We start from the raw sequence: 16,871 nt of genomic DNA on the forward strand, positions 1-16,871 counted from the left end.
TCGTCGTCGACCTCTTCTCTGCCCTCCACGAACATCTTGTGCCACCGAAAGATCATGTTTCTGGACATGGCTGACTCCCCGTAAGCCTGGTTAATCATACCGACAGTTTCGGTAGACGATTTCCCAAGCTTTACCGCAAATTTGATGGAATAACGCTGCTCCAAAAACTTCGGCATCGCGTTCCGTGACGTGGGTCGAAGTGTGGAGGTTCGCGTTAACAGAGCTCCTCACTACACCACAGCTCAGAGCTGACTGCCTTTTTCAGCGTCGCTTGCCAACATACCCCCCTCCAATCGCAGCCCGTCAGAGCGGTGCTGGGCGCGCCTGGAGCGGCGCACCCAGCCCAGGAGTCAGTACACTTATTTTCCGGACGAACCCTGTATAGTCATCATTCTTCTCCACTCCAATTTATAGGCATAACTTTATAGCTCCCAAAATCTATAAAATATTTTTGTTTAGCCAAGAGCCATCATGATGTAAAATGAGATACGATACACATGGGAGTTAACCTTGAATTTCCAGAACTATAAAGGATTTTTGCTGACACTTGTGGAATATCATGTCATCATTCTTCCAACCAAGTATTAGCACCCTGAGAAGAGGGGTTGCTTAAATTGCCCTTAAGATGGAAGAATTTAAATCTCTCCCTAAATATTTTGCTTGATGCATTAATTATTTTTATGAATAAGTAGTTAAGACACGATATAATTGATACTGTGCTTTGGGAGGAAGGGTGTTGGCAAATTGGTAGCCTCCTGCAGAGAGAGTGGTGTGGGATATATGCTATAATCACCCACAGAAGATGATTAAATACAGAACAATGTATGTATAAGAAAATACATATACATGTAAAAGCCAAAGTTAAGACAAAAGGATGTCAGTCAGGAAAAATTTTACTTCTTATGAACTCAGCATTCATTAAATTTTAATACTAACCTATAATTTTTGTTCATTACTAATGGTTCTTCTATATTGAAGTCATATAAAGCATATTAATCTTTTAGCAAGCCATCTAGCAATTCATCTCAGGTCATGATTATGGAAAATAAAATGGAATAAATTTCATTTCCTTATCAAAGTAGAGAGCAATGACATGGATTTGGCCAAATAGATGATACACACAAAATGTGGAGAATAATTGAACAAAATATTCAGCCACTCATATACAGCGCAATTTCTCGATGGAGTGTTTCCTTGTGATGAGGATAGATAACCTTGCTACAGCTCAAGAAGCATACAAAGCCAATCACCTCACTTCAATGGAAGTGAGAGGAATAAATGACAGAGATAGTGCAAGAATTTTAATGGTGGGAGGAAAAGACAATATAAAATATGTTCCGTAAACATTCAGTTGAGTTGATTAAAAGTGGGTTATGGTCAGCAGATGGACGTGAACACTCGCCTGATTGTCACCCGTGGTCTGTTCTGGGGGTGGTGACCCTCTGGCATGCGTGCCCTAAGTGGCATGCAGAGCAATTTTGACAGGCACAGCTGGGAGGGTGCTACAAGTAATTTCATTGCGATCACTCGATGGGTTAGCACACGAGTATCCTCTTATTATACACATGAACTTTGGCTCTCAAAAGGTTTGCTATCCTTGGTCTATTCTAATGGGAAGCTTGAATGATATCATAATTTTACTAACCATATACATTTCATAAGAATTTTTTTTTTATTATTCTGAACCAAGAAATTTTGGAACCCAATTTTGTTGGTTCCTCTTATTTTGAAATAATGAGGTTTTGATGCTGACAAGGTATTCATCACAAGGCAACACCATGGAGAGACCAAAATGCTGCTACTGGTCATTACAGCAGACTTGGGTCAATCTAGAGACAAAAATTAAAGTTAGCTGTCACTCTCAAGTACTATGGACTTATAATTGACTTCATGTAGTTGCTTCTCATTGGGAAAGGTTGACGTTGGATTAAGTCATGCTTAAAAGCTAAAATATGTCATTTAAGACAATCCATCATACTGTGAAAAGTTGCCAAAAAGGATGCACACGTGAAGAAATGAAAGTGATGAAAAATAACTACTTCTTGGTTGTTTTGGAACTACATTTTCATTTAGTGAAGTTGAAGGGGAGTAAAACTATTAAATGTGCTATACTAGCCTATTAATGCATTGATCAAATTATTTTGGTAAACATGTTAATCTATTTTACGATGATTTATAAGAAGTTTACAGATATTGCTCTGTTATTCTGCCCTACCTATGAGATGTTCTTGACTCGAGCAGTGCAAAATGCACCCCTCCTAATTCTCTCTCCTTAATGCCACAGAGCCTCCCTATTCCCTTGTGCCTATGAGAGCTTCATCTGCCAAATTGAATGCAGTTTCAAACAAGGGATTTCGAGTTAGTTGTTTATGATACAGATCAAGAGAGAAGTATGGACAGCATTTTTTCGGTGAATTAATTTCTTGAGTTACGAGCAGCATCAATTCAATATGGTAGCATATTCCAGAAATCCATTTTTTGTCTGGAGAAAATCACCACAAAACTCTCAGACAGATTACAGACTAATAGTATATAGACAAAGATAATACCTTAATCTAAGACAGTAGTGTGGATATACTTACAACTGCCGAGTGCATGTTGAATAACTTCACCTCTCCTTGAAACGTCCCCATGACAATTGTCTGGTCATCAGGCTGTGCAAAATAACAAAAAAATATGCATTTAAAACACATCTACTAGGCTGCATACAATTTCCATCAATACAATATGCACAAATACACTCCAAATAAATTACAAAGATACACACAAAAGTTCTACATGGCATTTTCCTTCATCTTATGTTATAAAAGAAGAGGTGCGATAAAGTGGATTGCAAGTATAGAACTAATAGTAAATGACATGGATAATAAAATGAATAAAGCTGTTGAGATATCAGTCCGACTTGAAAAAATGAAAGTAAAATATCACTTTAATGAAAGTTGCAAGAAATTTAATGCAGTGAAACCAATGAAATTATAACTGAGAGAAAACTCTGAACAGGATGTTCTCATCTGACAAAATATCCAAATACTTCGGTAAATTTAAAAGCACTTCAACAAGTACATATTTCAGAAAAAGCATTTTGGTACATGACCCAGGATTTTTGAAATTCCATTCAAGAATATCTCAACATTTTGGATGAATTACTTCAAGATAAAGTGATAAAACACTATGAAGGAAACTAATTAAACTTCCTAAATATCCCTCAGAAAATTCCTAAAAAAGCTGATAGCCATTTACAAGGGCTGTCCAGAAAGCGTGAGAAGTACTGCTGGGAGCTGAATGGTGGCTGCATTGACTCACAGGTCTGCCAACTCGACTGCAATAGTTGAAAGGTAGCTCCACTTGTCATTTGTTGACAGCAGCAAGAACAATACAATTGAAAATTCAACTAAATGTGAAGCACATTCAGCGATAAGGTTTTGGCAGATAAAAAACTTCAAAGTCGCTGAAATATTCTGGGAAATTTGTGCTTTGTATGGACAAATGTGATCAGTGGTAGTGTTGTAGAGCAGAAATGCAGTTTATTTAAGAATGGACTGGACAGAGAAATGTCCATGATGATGACAAAAGTGACAGTCTGTCTGCTTTAGAAAATTTACGAAAAAGTTGGTGAAAACTGGCGTTTTATAAAATTTTAACTCCCACAAAATGTTCACAGATTTCTAGGAGTCTTTTGCATGAAATCCTGACTGAAAAGTTAGGCTACCACAGGTTTTGTGTTTGTCAAAAATTCTTACTTACTGAGAACCACAAAACACAGTGAATGTATGCTTCTCTTGACTTTCTTTTTTGTTACAATGTGGAAGGAGAAGGCCTGCCGAACAGAATCATGACTGATGATGAAACTTGTGTCTCCTACATTAATCCAGAGTAAAAAGAGCAATCAATGTTGTGAGGACCTACCACCTCACCAAAACACTGAAAAACGTTCATCAAACTTTATCAACCAGAAAGGTCATGGCTACTGTTTATTGGGATGTCTAAAAAATTTTGCTTGTGGAGTTTATGAGTGGACTTGGCTATCAATATGGCATCTAATGAAAACATGCCTCCATGCGGCTTCTGCAAAACTGTTATAGATCTGAAGGGTAAATTTATCTCCTGTGATCTTTGCTCACTTAACTTCCCTTCTAAATGTTCACACCTTAATGAACTTCCTCCAAAAGTGCTACTTGAATGCAAACACTTATTTTGGAGGTGTTCCTCTTGTTGGGGGGCAACTTTAAAAATATCAAACAAGGTGAACGACATCAAATTTCTCAAGTGAGGTGGGTTTTCTAAAATCAACTCACTTTTCTACGCCAGTAAATCCCAAAAAAAGTTGTTTCTTTCGCCAACCAGGTGAAACTTGCCACAAAACCTGGTAAAGGTGTACTACAACATGTTCCCCTAACAGCTAAGAAATCTTTACCTACAGCAATGGATGACGAATGACAAATTACTCGCATAGTTTTTCATCTACCGGACTATGTTATGGCCAATGGCTTCTGCCAATCAGTGCATAGAAACGGAAGAGTTTTAATCTTAGTGTTGGAGAGCTTAAATCACTCCCCAGTTGATTTCTCATGTCATTTCCTGAATGAAAAACTAGTGTTCGAATCTAGCATAATGTAGATTCATCTAAAGGACTACAACCTCATTGTCACTACTGTTTACCTTCTCCCTCAAGTAACTTCGAAATATTCCTTACAAAAATGACTGAACGGTTGGAAATAATTCATAATTCTATTTAATACCCTCTACTAATCATAACCGGTGACTTTAACTGCAATCTTCTGATGAATTCCTGATCAAAGTACGAATTCCTCGATTTACTATCATTATTCGACCTGTATACCACCCCAGCTGAACCCACAAGAGTTCGTCCTTCCTCTGCGACCCTCATTGATAATATTCTGACCAACATTGATTCAGGACTAATAACAACCATGGTTATTAAGTCTCATATCTCTGACCATTTCTCACTACTTTCCTCAATTGTAACTCATTCAACTCACAATAATGAAACAGTAGAATAAGTGTTTCTTGGGTGAAAATCTGATCAATTTTTATGAACTGCTAAATTCTCACGATTGGACTATAGGGAAGTCTCTGAAAATATCATGACCAAATTTTGCACATATTTCAGTTACCCATGTTTTTCAATTTTCCCTACTTCATTGTGCATCCATTAGTGCGGCCACTATTGAACCAGTTTCTATTATCTTCACTCATGATTTTCTCTACCATCAGCATATACTCCTTTCATATTTTTGCGGTTAATGCTTCTCCTTTCCATTTCCACAACTGTGTTCCCTGTTTTATCTTCTTGAATCTGATGCTACACTTCATTAGTATTAAGTAATGATCTGAATCTGCATCCACTCCCAGGAAAGTGCCTGAGTTAATCACACTGTTCCTAAATCTTTGCCGCTCAATTCTATAGTCTAAATGATATCTTTCTGGACCCCTGGTCATTTCCCATGTATATCAAAGTGGTTTTTAATTGTTCTTAGCCATTAAACTCCCTTTCCTGCAACACATATTGCTTTCTCCCTCCTTTGCCTAGGATGAAGTAACAGCAACTGTTGTGGCATCTCCTGCCATTCTTGGAATTTGACAAAGGTAAACACCTTTGTATTTAAACATTGGCTTTAACCTAGTGGATTGATGTAGCATGCAGTGATGTTGTATGTATCATAACATTTTGCTCCTTTAAAGCCCCTACAATTTCAGAGTGTAAGAGGATGCCACAGTAGCTTAACTGGCCATATCTTTTGATCAGGCATTGAGGGATTCAGGTTCAAATCCCAGTCAGAGCAAATGATTTTTAAACTTTGAAACTGTTGCATTTTAATTCATATTAGCAGACTATCCACTTACTCTGAATAACTAAAGAATGACCTCGGTAATGACTCATTAAAGTTACTGTTGTAGCATCTCCTGCAATTCCTTGAAGTTAATCATTGATTAAGCTTCATAACATGAGATTCAGAGTAATCATTCAAGGAGGAAATTGCTGGTACATATTTTTAAAGTCTATACTTCACTATATTATTTTCTAATACCTATGTATGTATATACTACCTTGATCAAAAAGTTCCCGGAATAACCACCGTGTGGCGCTCCCATCGTTCCGATTTGAGTTTGGAAAGTCATCAAAAATGCTTTTATCTTTTAAAACCCAAGTTATGAATCTGAACTCTGGTCAACTTGTATTTACGCTTGAAGGTGTAAATTTTCAGAGCCATTTTGCCATTACCTTCTGGGACAGACAGGTAGATTCAATAAATTACCACTGCTATTTCTGGAACTTTACTCCACTAACTTTCTTCTACACTGTCCTCTCCTTTCATATGTATTTTGCTTCAGTTACATCTATATATATTCTGGTACTTGCTCTAATGTTCCAGAGGCCTTATATTCCTAGTTTTGAGAGTCCCTTTGACCATAGTCACCTATGAATTTCATGCTCTATCCCTTACTCAAAAACCATGTATCCTTCTATCTGATTGTTGATTTGACTCTCATTCATTTTCTTAACTTATCCAAACAAGAGGACACTTCTTTATTACTTATTCATTTGTGGTGCATCTATGCCCATACTTTAGTTACCCACTCATTCTTCATGTAATCTCCCTTATTTTTACTGCACCCGATCACATTTAGTCAATATTTAGGCTTATCCTGACACTCAAATTTAAGTAGTGGGGGAATGTTGGGGGAAGTACTACCTTGATCAAAAAGTTCCCGGAATAACCACCGTGTGGCGCTCCCATCGTTCCGATTTGAGTTCTGTTTTTTTGTTAAATTGGTACATCTGTTGTTGATATTCCCTTTAAATCTTAGTGTCATAACTTGACATTTGCAAAAGTTACGTAGCCAAGAGTACATCTATCTCTGTGTGTGTTGGCGATTTTTTACAATTTCAGAAATGGATTTAAATTTGCAACAACGAACTTGTATTAAATTTTGCGTAAAAAACGGATTTAGTGGCGCACGGACGTTGGAAATGTTGGAAAAGTGTTTCGGCAACGATTCTCTAAAAAAAACGGTCGTTTACCAGTGGCACGAGCGGTTCAGAAGTGGTCGTGAGTCAATCGAAGATGATGAACGCAGTGGCAGACCATCGACATCGAAAGTCGGTGAAAAAATTGATAAAGTAAAAGAAATGTTGGTCAATAACCGCAAATTAACCATCAGAGAAATAGCGGAGGACTTGAACATTGCCTATGGATCCGCCCAAGACATTGTGGTTAATGATTTGGGTTTCCGTCGTGTAGCAGCAAAGTTGGTGCCAAAAGACCTCAATTTCATGCAAAAAAGAGACCGTGTTGACGTCGCAAAAGACATGATTTGCGAGGCTGAATCCGATCCCACATTCATCAAAAGGATCATTACTGGAGACGAGACGTGGGTTTATGAGTACGACACGCAATCCAGACATCAGGCAAGTGAATGGCGTTCACCAAATGAGCCGAGACCAAAAAAACCATGTCGTTTTCAGTCAAAAAAGAAGGCAATGCTGACGGTTTTCATGGATTACAACGGTGTAGTGCATCATGAATTTTTGCCAGAAGGCCAGACAGTAAACAAAGAGTATTATTTGGGCGTTATGAGACGTTTGCGTGAAGCAATTCGCCGAAAGAGACCAGAAATGTGGGCAGAAAACTCGTGGATTTTGCACCATGATAACGCACCGTCGCACAGTACTATCATTATTCGTAATTTTTTGACGAAAAATGCAACAAATACCATCCAACAGCCACCGAATTCACCTGATTTGGCTCCCTGTGACTTCTTTCTGTTCAATCGAGTTAAAAAACCATTACGGGGAACGCGTTTTAGCAGCCGAGAGGAAGTAATGGAAAAATCGCAGGAAGCACTGATGGACATACCGAAAACCGACCGTAACTTTTGCAAATGTCAAGTTATGACACTAAGATTTAAAGGGAATATCAACAACAGATGTACCAATTTAACAAAAAAAACAGAACTCAAATCGGAACGATGGGAGCGCCACACGGTGGTTATTCCGGGAACTTTTTGATCAAGGTAGTATGTACCTATGTAAGTCTATGTATGAATCTGAAATTCGCAACTGAAAGAAGGGCCAAGTAATGTGACAACAGGTGATTACAATTCTTTTGCTGAAGTAGGGGAATTTATTTTTACTAGATGAATATATTAATGAAGTGGTGCTATAATGATAAAAGTGACAAAACATTCAGCCTTGGTAGGTAAGAGGGGACTGCTGGCAGAAAGTCAAAGGAGGCAGCAAAAGAGAGGATGCAGGGCATTTTGAGTGGCAATGGAATGTTTAATACTGTGATAGATGGGAGAATGTTAAGCACACGAGATATGGGGAGGATAAGAATAGCCAGGTCAAATGGATCGACAGTACGCAGGAAGTATATGTAGTTGAAGATGGTTTATTGTGATGCACAGGGAGTTGACTGGTTTGAGTGTTCTTTCTATTGGCCGGCACTGAGCAAGCGCTGCTTGGCCAGAGGTTCTGATAAAAGCTTGCCTCGAACAGTCGGCTACTCTTAAATAAATCTTGTCACACTCTAATGGTGAAAGTTGTCACTATTCTCATCAAACGCCATCTCACTATTCTTAAAATCTTATATCAAAATTGTCATTCAATTATTCATGAGTTGGATCACAGGACATCTACTACTGCATCCAAGACAACTCTTGTTCAATGCCTCTTATCTAACTCTCATTCTTAAAGTGAATTGGCAAGACATTGGAGACTCTAAATGGAAAGAGAGAGGACAGGTATAAATTACCAGGAATTGGCAGCAGGTGAAGAAACCTTCATCATCCACGAGACGGAAGGAGCGAACTGGGAAGAAGCGAGAGTGGACCAGCCGCCGGTCCAGCCTGGCACCGTCATACCCTCCATGAGGTGGATAGATAGGGCGCCTTGCTAACCGCATGGCCACATTGGCTGGAACTGCATTCCTCATGTTTGGGTCTGGGCATTTGTGAGGCCTTGGAGAAGAGAAAGAAATCCACATTAGACATCAAACAGTACACCAGAAAATACAGAATAAACCAATCCAGTTCCTATTCGGAAATTGAGTTGATAAATAAGTACAGTGGTTACTACTTCACCATTTCAATCCATTATTTAGGGCCACTGATGAAGTGGATAGTGAACCAAAAATAAAATTTTTGCACTTTTAATCTATGTTTAATGCCGGTTAGCAGATGGCATTTAAGAAGTAACTGGGTTTTTCACCAAGACAAAGACAAAAATATGAAGAGATGGTCATGGTATGAATAATAGAAAGGTTACAGGCTTTCAAATTTGACCATGTGAGCTCATTAGTTCTACAGTATGACTGCATACTGATAAAATTTTCCTATGTCTACTCCTATAAATGGCATGGTAGTAGGTGTACATTACAGGTATCGTTACTGCACAGGTGAGAGTAGGGGGTGGAGGGTCTGGATGGGCAATGGTACGAAGAGAAGTAAGACAGGGGCGTCCATTATCACTGTTAATCTCAACATATTTGTGGTGCGAATGATTGGTGCATTGGAAGAAGTGGATTTAGGAATGAATAACAAGTGTTGACTAATATGGATCTTAAACATAAAAAAATCAACGTAAATTTGAGGATTACCTAAAATTGGGGCACGTAAACTCCAATTATCACTATGACAATGAATTGCCATTCTAGTGCTTATGAAAAATGTACCCAAATTATATAATGAATAATGAGAGTATATCAATAAATAAGGTAAATTTTAGCATTCTTTATAATAAGGTTGAAAAAACTTGGGTTAATATTTTCATCTGATTGAAAATTAATAATAGTCAATATTTAATATTGAATACATACAGAACTACGTCATTTAGTATGTATTTCTTATCATTAAGGCCATAATTATTCATCCAATGAGTCTAAATGATGAAAACATCACTATAACCTTTTGGATTGAGTTCTGTGTCAGTCCCCCAATCAATCCTACAATTGTTGTTATTATTACTGTAATATTAATTAATCTACTGTTTGTGAATTGATTACTCAATAGCCACTATTGGATTAGTTCCCAATCAATTATTAGATTAGTACCCATATTTTCAAAGAATTTCTTTGAAAATATGGAATTTTAAAATATTGGTACATTTTACAGATTTTTGAATATATAATTTCACGTCATGATGCCCGAAAATAAACACAAATTGCACTATTTCTTGCTCAAAGTTAATCATATTTGAAACACTTTGGAGCTACCCAAAAAAAACATTCCCCTCAATGCAGAGTGCTTCTACCCTTGGGCTCCATTTACCACATGCTGACTTTTTATAGCCACAGGCTGTATGGGGTTGGGAGTCGTGAAATAGGAAGGAAAGGTCAAATGGGCATACTCACACAAAGAGGTTGAACTCAGGGCACGTGACCATTGGGTTCTTGCAGAGGGCATGCTGGTTCATGAGGTACTCTGTGATAATGCTGTCGAGGGTGAGGCCAGGGGGTGGCTGCTGTTGGCCCAAGGAGGATATCACAAGGCAGGACGACGAGGAGGCGTGGGGGTGCGAGGAGGTCAGCGGGTGGCTGGTCGATGCTGTGGGTATGGTTGGGGGGAAGGCAGTCATTGGTGTGGCTGTGTTGAACTGCACCACTGTGGAGTGGGTTGGGGGTGGCACAGGCGGGCTGGCTGAAGCAGGGGCCAGAAGGGGTGATGCCGTTGTTTGCTTCTCAAGGTTTCGCATCAATGATCCAGATGAGCTCACTTGCCTCTCCAGCTTCCTGCTCAGAAAAGGTAAGCCCCGTGTCGGGATTAGTACATAACCAGACTATATCTAAGTAAGGCGGAAGCATGAAATCTAACAATAAAGAATAATAAAAAGTGAAACATACCTAAAGGAGAATATGTATTAGAAGAAAACGAAAAATATAAAAATAAACTTTGGGTTACACTTATTGGATTCAATGTTAGAATTATTTTCATCTAATGGATAATGCTTATTAGCATTGCACCAGCTAAAAGGACCTTTGATTCTTTTAAACAGTAAATAAGACATAGTTCTATCATACGGTATGCAGAAAAATGACAGCTGGAGCTATTGTACATGGTTGGTATATAAAGTATCAGAAATAGTTCCGGAAAAATAGATTCATTTCAGATATGGCTACAATGGCTCAATATTCTTCAAAGCACAAGTAAGATTCAGTGAAATATGATGAAGTCATGATTTTATTTTCTGATAAGGAAGGAGAAAATTATGTACATTTACATAGATAGATAGATTTATTCGCCATAGAATAATACATAGTTGTATGAGCTTTGTTAAGATTCAATTACATTCATAGGCACATTTACATGTATAAACATTCATAGGAATAATAATGTACATGAAATATATGAGAGTTAAAGATTTAAAAAACAGATTTCCCTGCATTGGCTCTTTCTATGTACTCTTGGACAATATAAAAACATTATTAATAAAGAAGTCTTTTAACATTTTTTAAAATTTATTTTCTTAGGGGAGTATTTGTTTTAACTCTTCAGGAAGTCGATTAAAGAGCAGTCTTCTTGAAACTTCTGGGGTTTTTTGTAGTACTGCTACTCTGCAATGGCCATTATGAAGATTATCCTTAATCTTGGTATTGTACTTGTGAAAATTCCCATTTCTGACCAGAGAAGGGGTTTATGTTTTCTGCGCCCAAGATATTCAATGAATATTAGTTATTTTCATTCATCCTATACAAATATATGAGGAGAGCTATAGTTTGAAGTGATAAATAATAATTCTTCTCTTTTTCAGGTTATCAGTCTGTTTCTTATTTTCACTTTTACTCCAGTAATTAGGCATGTAAATGTAAAATTTTTCCTTTTCCCGTGATTTGCCTTTACCCACAATTTACACTTTTTTTCCTGGGGTCCCTAGAAAAGTGTAAATAAGGGGTTTTACTATCTATCGACAGGAAAGTATGCACATTGAATAGGTTAACATCTCACTGCGCTCTACACTCTCATTCAGCCAGGAAAACAACCAGAGTGTGAACTGCTTCACCTCCTCTCATTATCCATCTATTCTATTTCATATACTCTCATGTTACGCTTATAATGAACAGAAAGTTCAAAAACCAATAATTACCTGAAGTTGATAACTGACTGAATACATATTTTAATTCTTTTAACATCAAATTTATGTTTCAACTGTTTTTTACTAAGAAATATTATTCCATTAAATGAGAACAAACATTCTGATGCTGAATTGGAGTGAACTATTCACTTGCATTTTATTTAGCACTTCATCAAAGGGCAGCACCATACAAAGACATAAATGCCCTTAATAATTGCAGGAGAGTTTGTTTTAAGTCTTGAAGAGAGGGATTTGAAGTCTATCTTCCCACAACATGAGATTTCTTTTTGGAAAATGAGGACCAAATCACCTGCCACACTCAAACATTAGATTACAACACAAGTGAAACCACCGTTTACCATGAGAAGGTTGAATGAGACTGTACATCAATAACAACTCACCGACTGCTGCTAAGATTCACTTTTATTGGCTGATTTATGGCCACAATGCTTGGCACGCTACTTGAGGGAGTACCAGCAGAGGTGTTCGAACCACTGGTGACGTTGCAAATTGGTGTCTGATTGGATGACGAGGAAAGGCTGTTGCTCGCCCTCATGCCCTGAAATTCAATGGAAATAATCATTAATAGTCATAATAATTCAAACTGATACACTCACTCCTCACACAAAGCCACAAATGACAGAGCGCCTTTACTTGAGACAGAGGTGTGAGATCAAGTGGTTGGTTTTTTCATATTAAGGTGTCATAATAACAAAGGGAACTTTACTTAAAAAATTATATCATTTTTATATGAAAACTAGCTGAATACCCGGCTTTGCACGGGTTAGGGAGAAACAGTAATATAAATATACTACATAAATAAAAACAACAAATTATAAAGTACAATAATACACTACTTCATACAAATTTAAGAATCTTTTTTATTTAACATCTGTTTATAAACTACATTTTTTGTTTCATATCCAGGAAATGAATATATAAATTTTTAGGCGAACCTACTCTGGAGCAAGCAACATAAAGTTGCCCGTGGCTAAAACATGGCGATCTTAGATCAACACCACAAAACTTTAAAGACTGTCCCTGTGATTTATTAATGGTAATTGAAAAAGTTACCCGGACTGGAAACTGTAATCTTTTAAAGTTGAAGGGAAGATCAGTTGGGATTAGAGGTATCCGTAGGATAAAAATTATTTCACCTTTTCCTTTTCCAGTTAAAATGACTGCCTGGATTATATTTTTCATTAATTTTGTCACACACAATCGTGTCCCATTGCAGAGTTTTGGTGGATCTAAATTTCGCAATAAAATGATTGGAGATCCTACTTTAAGTATAAGGCGATGTTGTGGCAATCCAGCTGGATCAAGTGAATTTAGGAATTCCGTTGGATAATTGACGGCTTCGTCAGCATCCACTACGGTATCAACCGATTTATATTCAATCACATCTCCTGACAGCATGGCTAGTATCTCCTTGTTAATTTCATTAACATCATCGTTCTTAGGAGCAAGAATGGCTCTTTCTCGCAACCATTCTAAATTTTTATAATTTTGATTAACGTTGGGATAGACTGCTTGTATCATATCGCGGACAGTTTTCACCGATACACATAAATCTGATGACAATTTTATCATACCAGATGCTTCAATAACTAATCTATCTTCTCCAATCTCCAAAAGTTTATTTGCAAAATTTTGAGCATTCCCATCTCTTAAGAGGATTCGCATGTTTTGTTTAAGGCTAATTTCTTGGACATGATTCCATAGAACAGAATGTTTTAAACAGGCATAAATTTCATCGGCTGGAGTCGATTATGGAATGACAGGCAGAGTTTGACGGAAGTCTCCACACAGGAGTACCAGAGCTCCTGCCATTAAACTGCAGTTTCCTCTAAGATCTTGAATTGTTGCATTGAGGGCCTCAAGAGATTTTTTATGAGCCATCGTACAGTCATCCCATACTATCAATTTACATTCTATAAGAACTTGTGCCTGGCCGCTTGTTTTATTTATATGACATGTGGGATTTTCTTGTCGGGAAATATTAAGTGGCAACTTAAAGGCAGAGTGGGCTGTTCTTCCTCCTTCCATTAATGTCGCTGCAATACCTGAAGATGCAAGGGCTAGAGCAATTTCTCCATGAACCCTGATTTCAGCGAGAACTAAATTAATTAAAAATGTTTTTCCCGTGCCACCAGCAGCATCAAGAAAAATGATACCTCCTTCTTGTTTATCTACTTGATCCATTATTGTTTCGTACGCGAATTTCTGATCTTCATTAAGAAGTGGCTTTTTATCCGCGATGTATGCTTCTAAGTCTAAGACATTATAGCTAGTTTCACGTATATAATCTGGATAAAATACACCCTGTTGGTCTTGTACAGGTGCAAAAAGACCGAGTTCCACTTAAGTCTTGTTAACCATGGTGATACACTTTTCCTCCAAAATAATCAAAGTTTTATTAAAAATGTCGGAGTTAAACGTAATATCCAATGTAGGATTTTCACTTCGAACTTTAGCCAGTATATCCTCACTCATTGATTCTTTATATTTTTCCCATATTGTTTTTGGGTTAGATGGATTACAGGAGGTTATTATGATGGCAAACAAAATTCGGATTTGTCCTGGAAGAGAAATCAAACTGGCCTCTCGCAATGAGTCATCCCAGTGTTGATCTCCTTCTAGCAACCCTAACTTCTGGCTAGCTTCTCTGAATGTCTCACATATTTCTCCGTTTACCGTTCTTAATTCTGCAAATGAGCGAGGTCCTCTAATGGTATGTAGAAGCATTCTTAAAAACTAACATTCGGCGTTGGACTGTGTAGACTCGCCCCAATGCGTCACATGAATAAATATTATTCTCAGGATCAAAGTTGCCCATTTTTCTTCTACAAAAGACTTTCCTTGATGTATTCCACGTATAATATCTCGGCAATTCTGAATACAATAGTGTTCTTGCAAAAGTATCCTGCTGGCATAGTTGGAAAAATGTTGTTTCTATGACAGCAAAAAAGTAAACAAATTACATACATACAAACAAACACTCTCCTTTATATATATAGATATTAAACTTGTAGCATTAGAATGATGGATAGTAAAATTATGGAACTGACCCATCACTATGTTATAACTACAGTGGAAGATACAATATAAGGGGAGTTCATGTTCCCTACAAAATGTTTTTGCTATATTGAATTCTAAACTATATCACTGGTGATTTGATTATCAGACATTAGCTAATTCCTATGAATAGAATATTATAGCCATTAAGGTTAGCATTTTGTCACAAATATAAGGATATCAACTAAAACTAACTTAGGGTTGTTTACTGTGTTTATAGTTTTTGTTTTGTTTATGTAGCAAGATATTCACAGCCCCTCATATCATGTCTTAATAATATGCTTTAAAAGTTTTGTTGGTTGAAATCAATGACAATACTAGTTAGAAACCATGAACATGGCAAGCCATTGGCAAGAGGTTATACATCACATCTTGGAATGGGTTGAGAATGGTATCTATTACATTAATGAAATAACTTTGAAAATTTTAATTTTTCCTTACTCAATTCCACCTTTATATTGGAAATATTCGTCCACATATTTTTTTAGAGAATACTGATGTTATTGTGTCATATTTGCAGTCACATTTCTGGTGCAAAATTACCAATTGCCAACACTTGTTAACATGGCGCTAATAAAACTACACTTGGAAAACTTATATTACTATGCAAACCCATCAGCAAGAGCAATCTCACATGAGCAAATGGCCCATAGTAGTTAAAACACTCAGATTGCATTATATAATTGTCATTATTGCCATCTGGCAGAATGTCTAGGTTCTTGAATGTTATTTGCAGACTGGCAATGACCAAAAATTAAGAGAGAGAAAATTTGAAATAAATCATTACTTTCACTCAGCAACAAATTTCCCTCGAGTGGAAACAGTAAATATTAATCCAAAGGTAGGTGACAGAAATTCTTTTCATAATCTTCCACAACCACCACTTTTCCATGGCATAACCTATTACCTAGTGAGTGTTTCTGAGAGAAGAGGTTGTAAAATAGTTGTTTTACAACCTCTTTTTCATTTCAAAACATTTCCATTACATGTATAAACAATATTAACATTACTTATTAAATATCCTCTTTGGATAAGGATCAGGCCTCAACAAACAAAATATACTTTTTCCATTATTCTAGTTTGAGCTGTCAGAACATAATGCCCGTCACTGATGTACTGCCTTTCACCTTAAACAGAGGCCAACTTTTGCTCTTCATATGGCCATCATTAAATACCTCTTCCAGATGATTTTCTATGTTGAAAACATCATTTGAAATGGACAGATTGTGCCGCATACATAATTTTAATCCAAATCCATAGAGGCAATGATGGTGTTGTGGTGAGGGCTCTGTTCTCGCCGTTGTAAGCTTTTGGGGCATGACCAGACAATGCCTGTGATAGGCGACGGACTCTTTGACGTCACGGGAAAGGCCCGGAAGACCTAAAGCGGGAAAGCCTCGGCGAGGTCGTAGGAAGGGTTTCTATAACCCTAGCGGTTTTTGGGCACCGCCAAAGGGCCTCGGGGGCAATGATCCTTCCTACGCCTCCAGGGAGGGAATCCCAGGTGGGAGGAGGGGCTACCGGGCCAGTGACCAACGTCACGGGGAAGGCCCTAGGGAGGGGTGCCGCCGCGCGCGGACCAGCTTGGGTCGGCAGTGTGGTGCGGGGGCGGAGAAAGAGAGGACCAGGGAGGCGATCCGGACCGACGCGATAGAGGGTCAGTCTACTGATATAACCTGCTGCCGAGACCCTGTGTTCGCCC

The 16,871-nt window shown here is 37.7% G+C and overlaps 1 protein-coding gene across 1 annotated transcript in view; it reads right to left on the bottom strand.

Annotated features, from left to right (window-relative positions):
* mahj (LisH and WD40 domain-containing protein mahjong) overlaps positions 1-16,871 on the bottom strand; it is a 74,179-nt gene that overhangs the window by 19,767 nt on the left and 37,541 nt on the right. Inside the window, exons 17-20 of the mRNA XM_071593963.1 lie at positions 12,493-12,650; positions 10,374-10,751; positions 8,778-8,982; positions 2,583-2,654 (exon numbers count right to left, since the gene is read on the bottom strand). Coding sequence (XP_071450064.1) covers positions 2,583-2,654; positions 8,778-8,982; positions 10,374-10,751; positions 12,493-12,650 — 813 coding nt within the window. The remainder of the gene's footprint in view (positions 1-2,582; positions 2,655-8,777; positions 8,983-10,373; positions 10,752-12,492; positions 12,651-16,871) is intronic.

Source organism: Hetaerina americana, unplaced genomic scaffold (genome assembly GCF_022747635.1).
Source record: "Hetaerina americana unplaced genomic scaffold, ioHetAmer1.1.p SCAF_6, whole genome shotgun sequence".
NCBI classification, from domain to species: domain Eukaryota; kingdom Metazoa; phylum Arthropoda; class Insecta; order Odonata; family Calopterygidae; genus Hetaerina; species Hetaerina americana.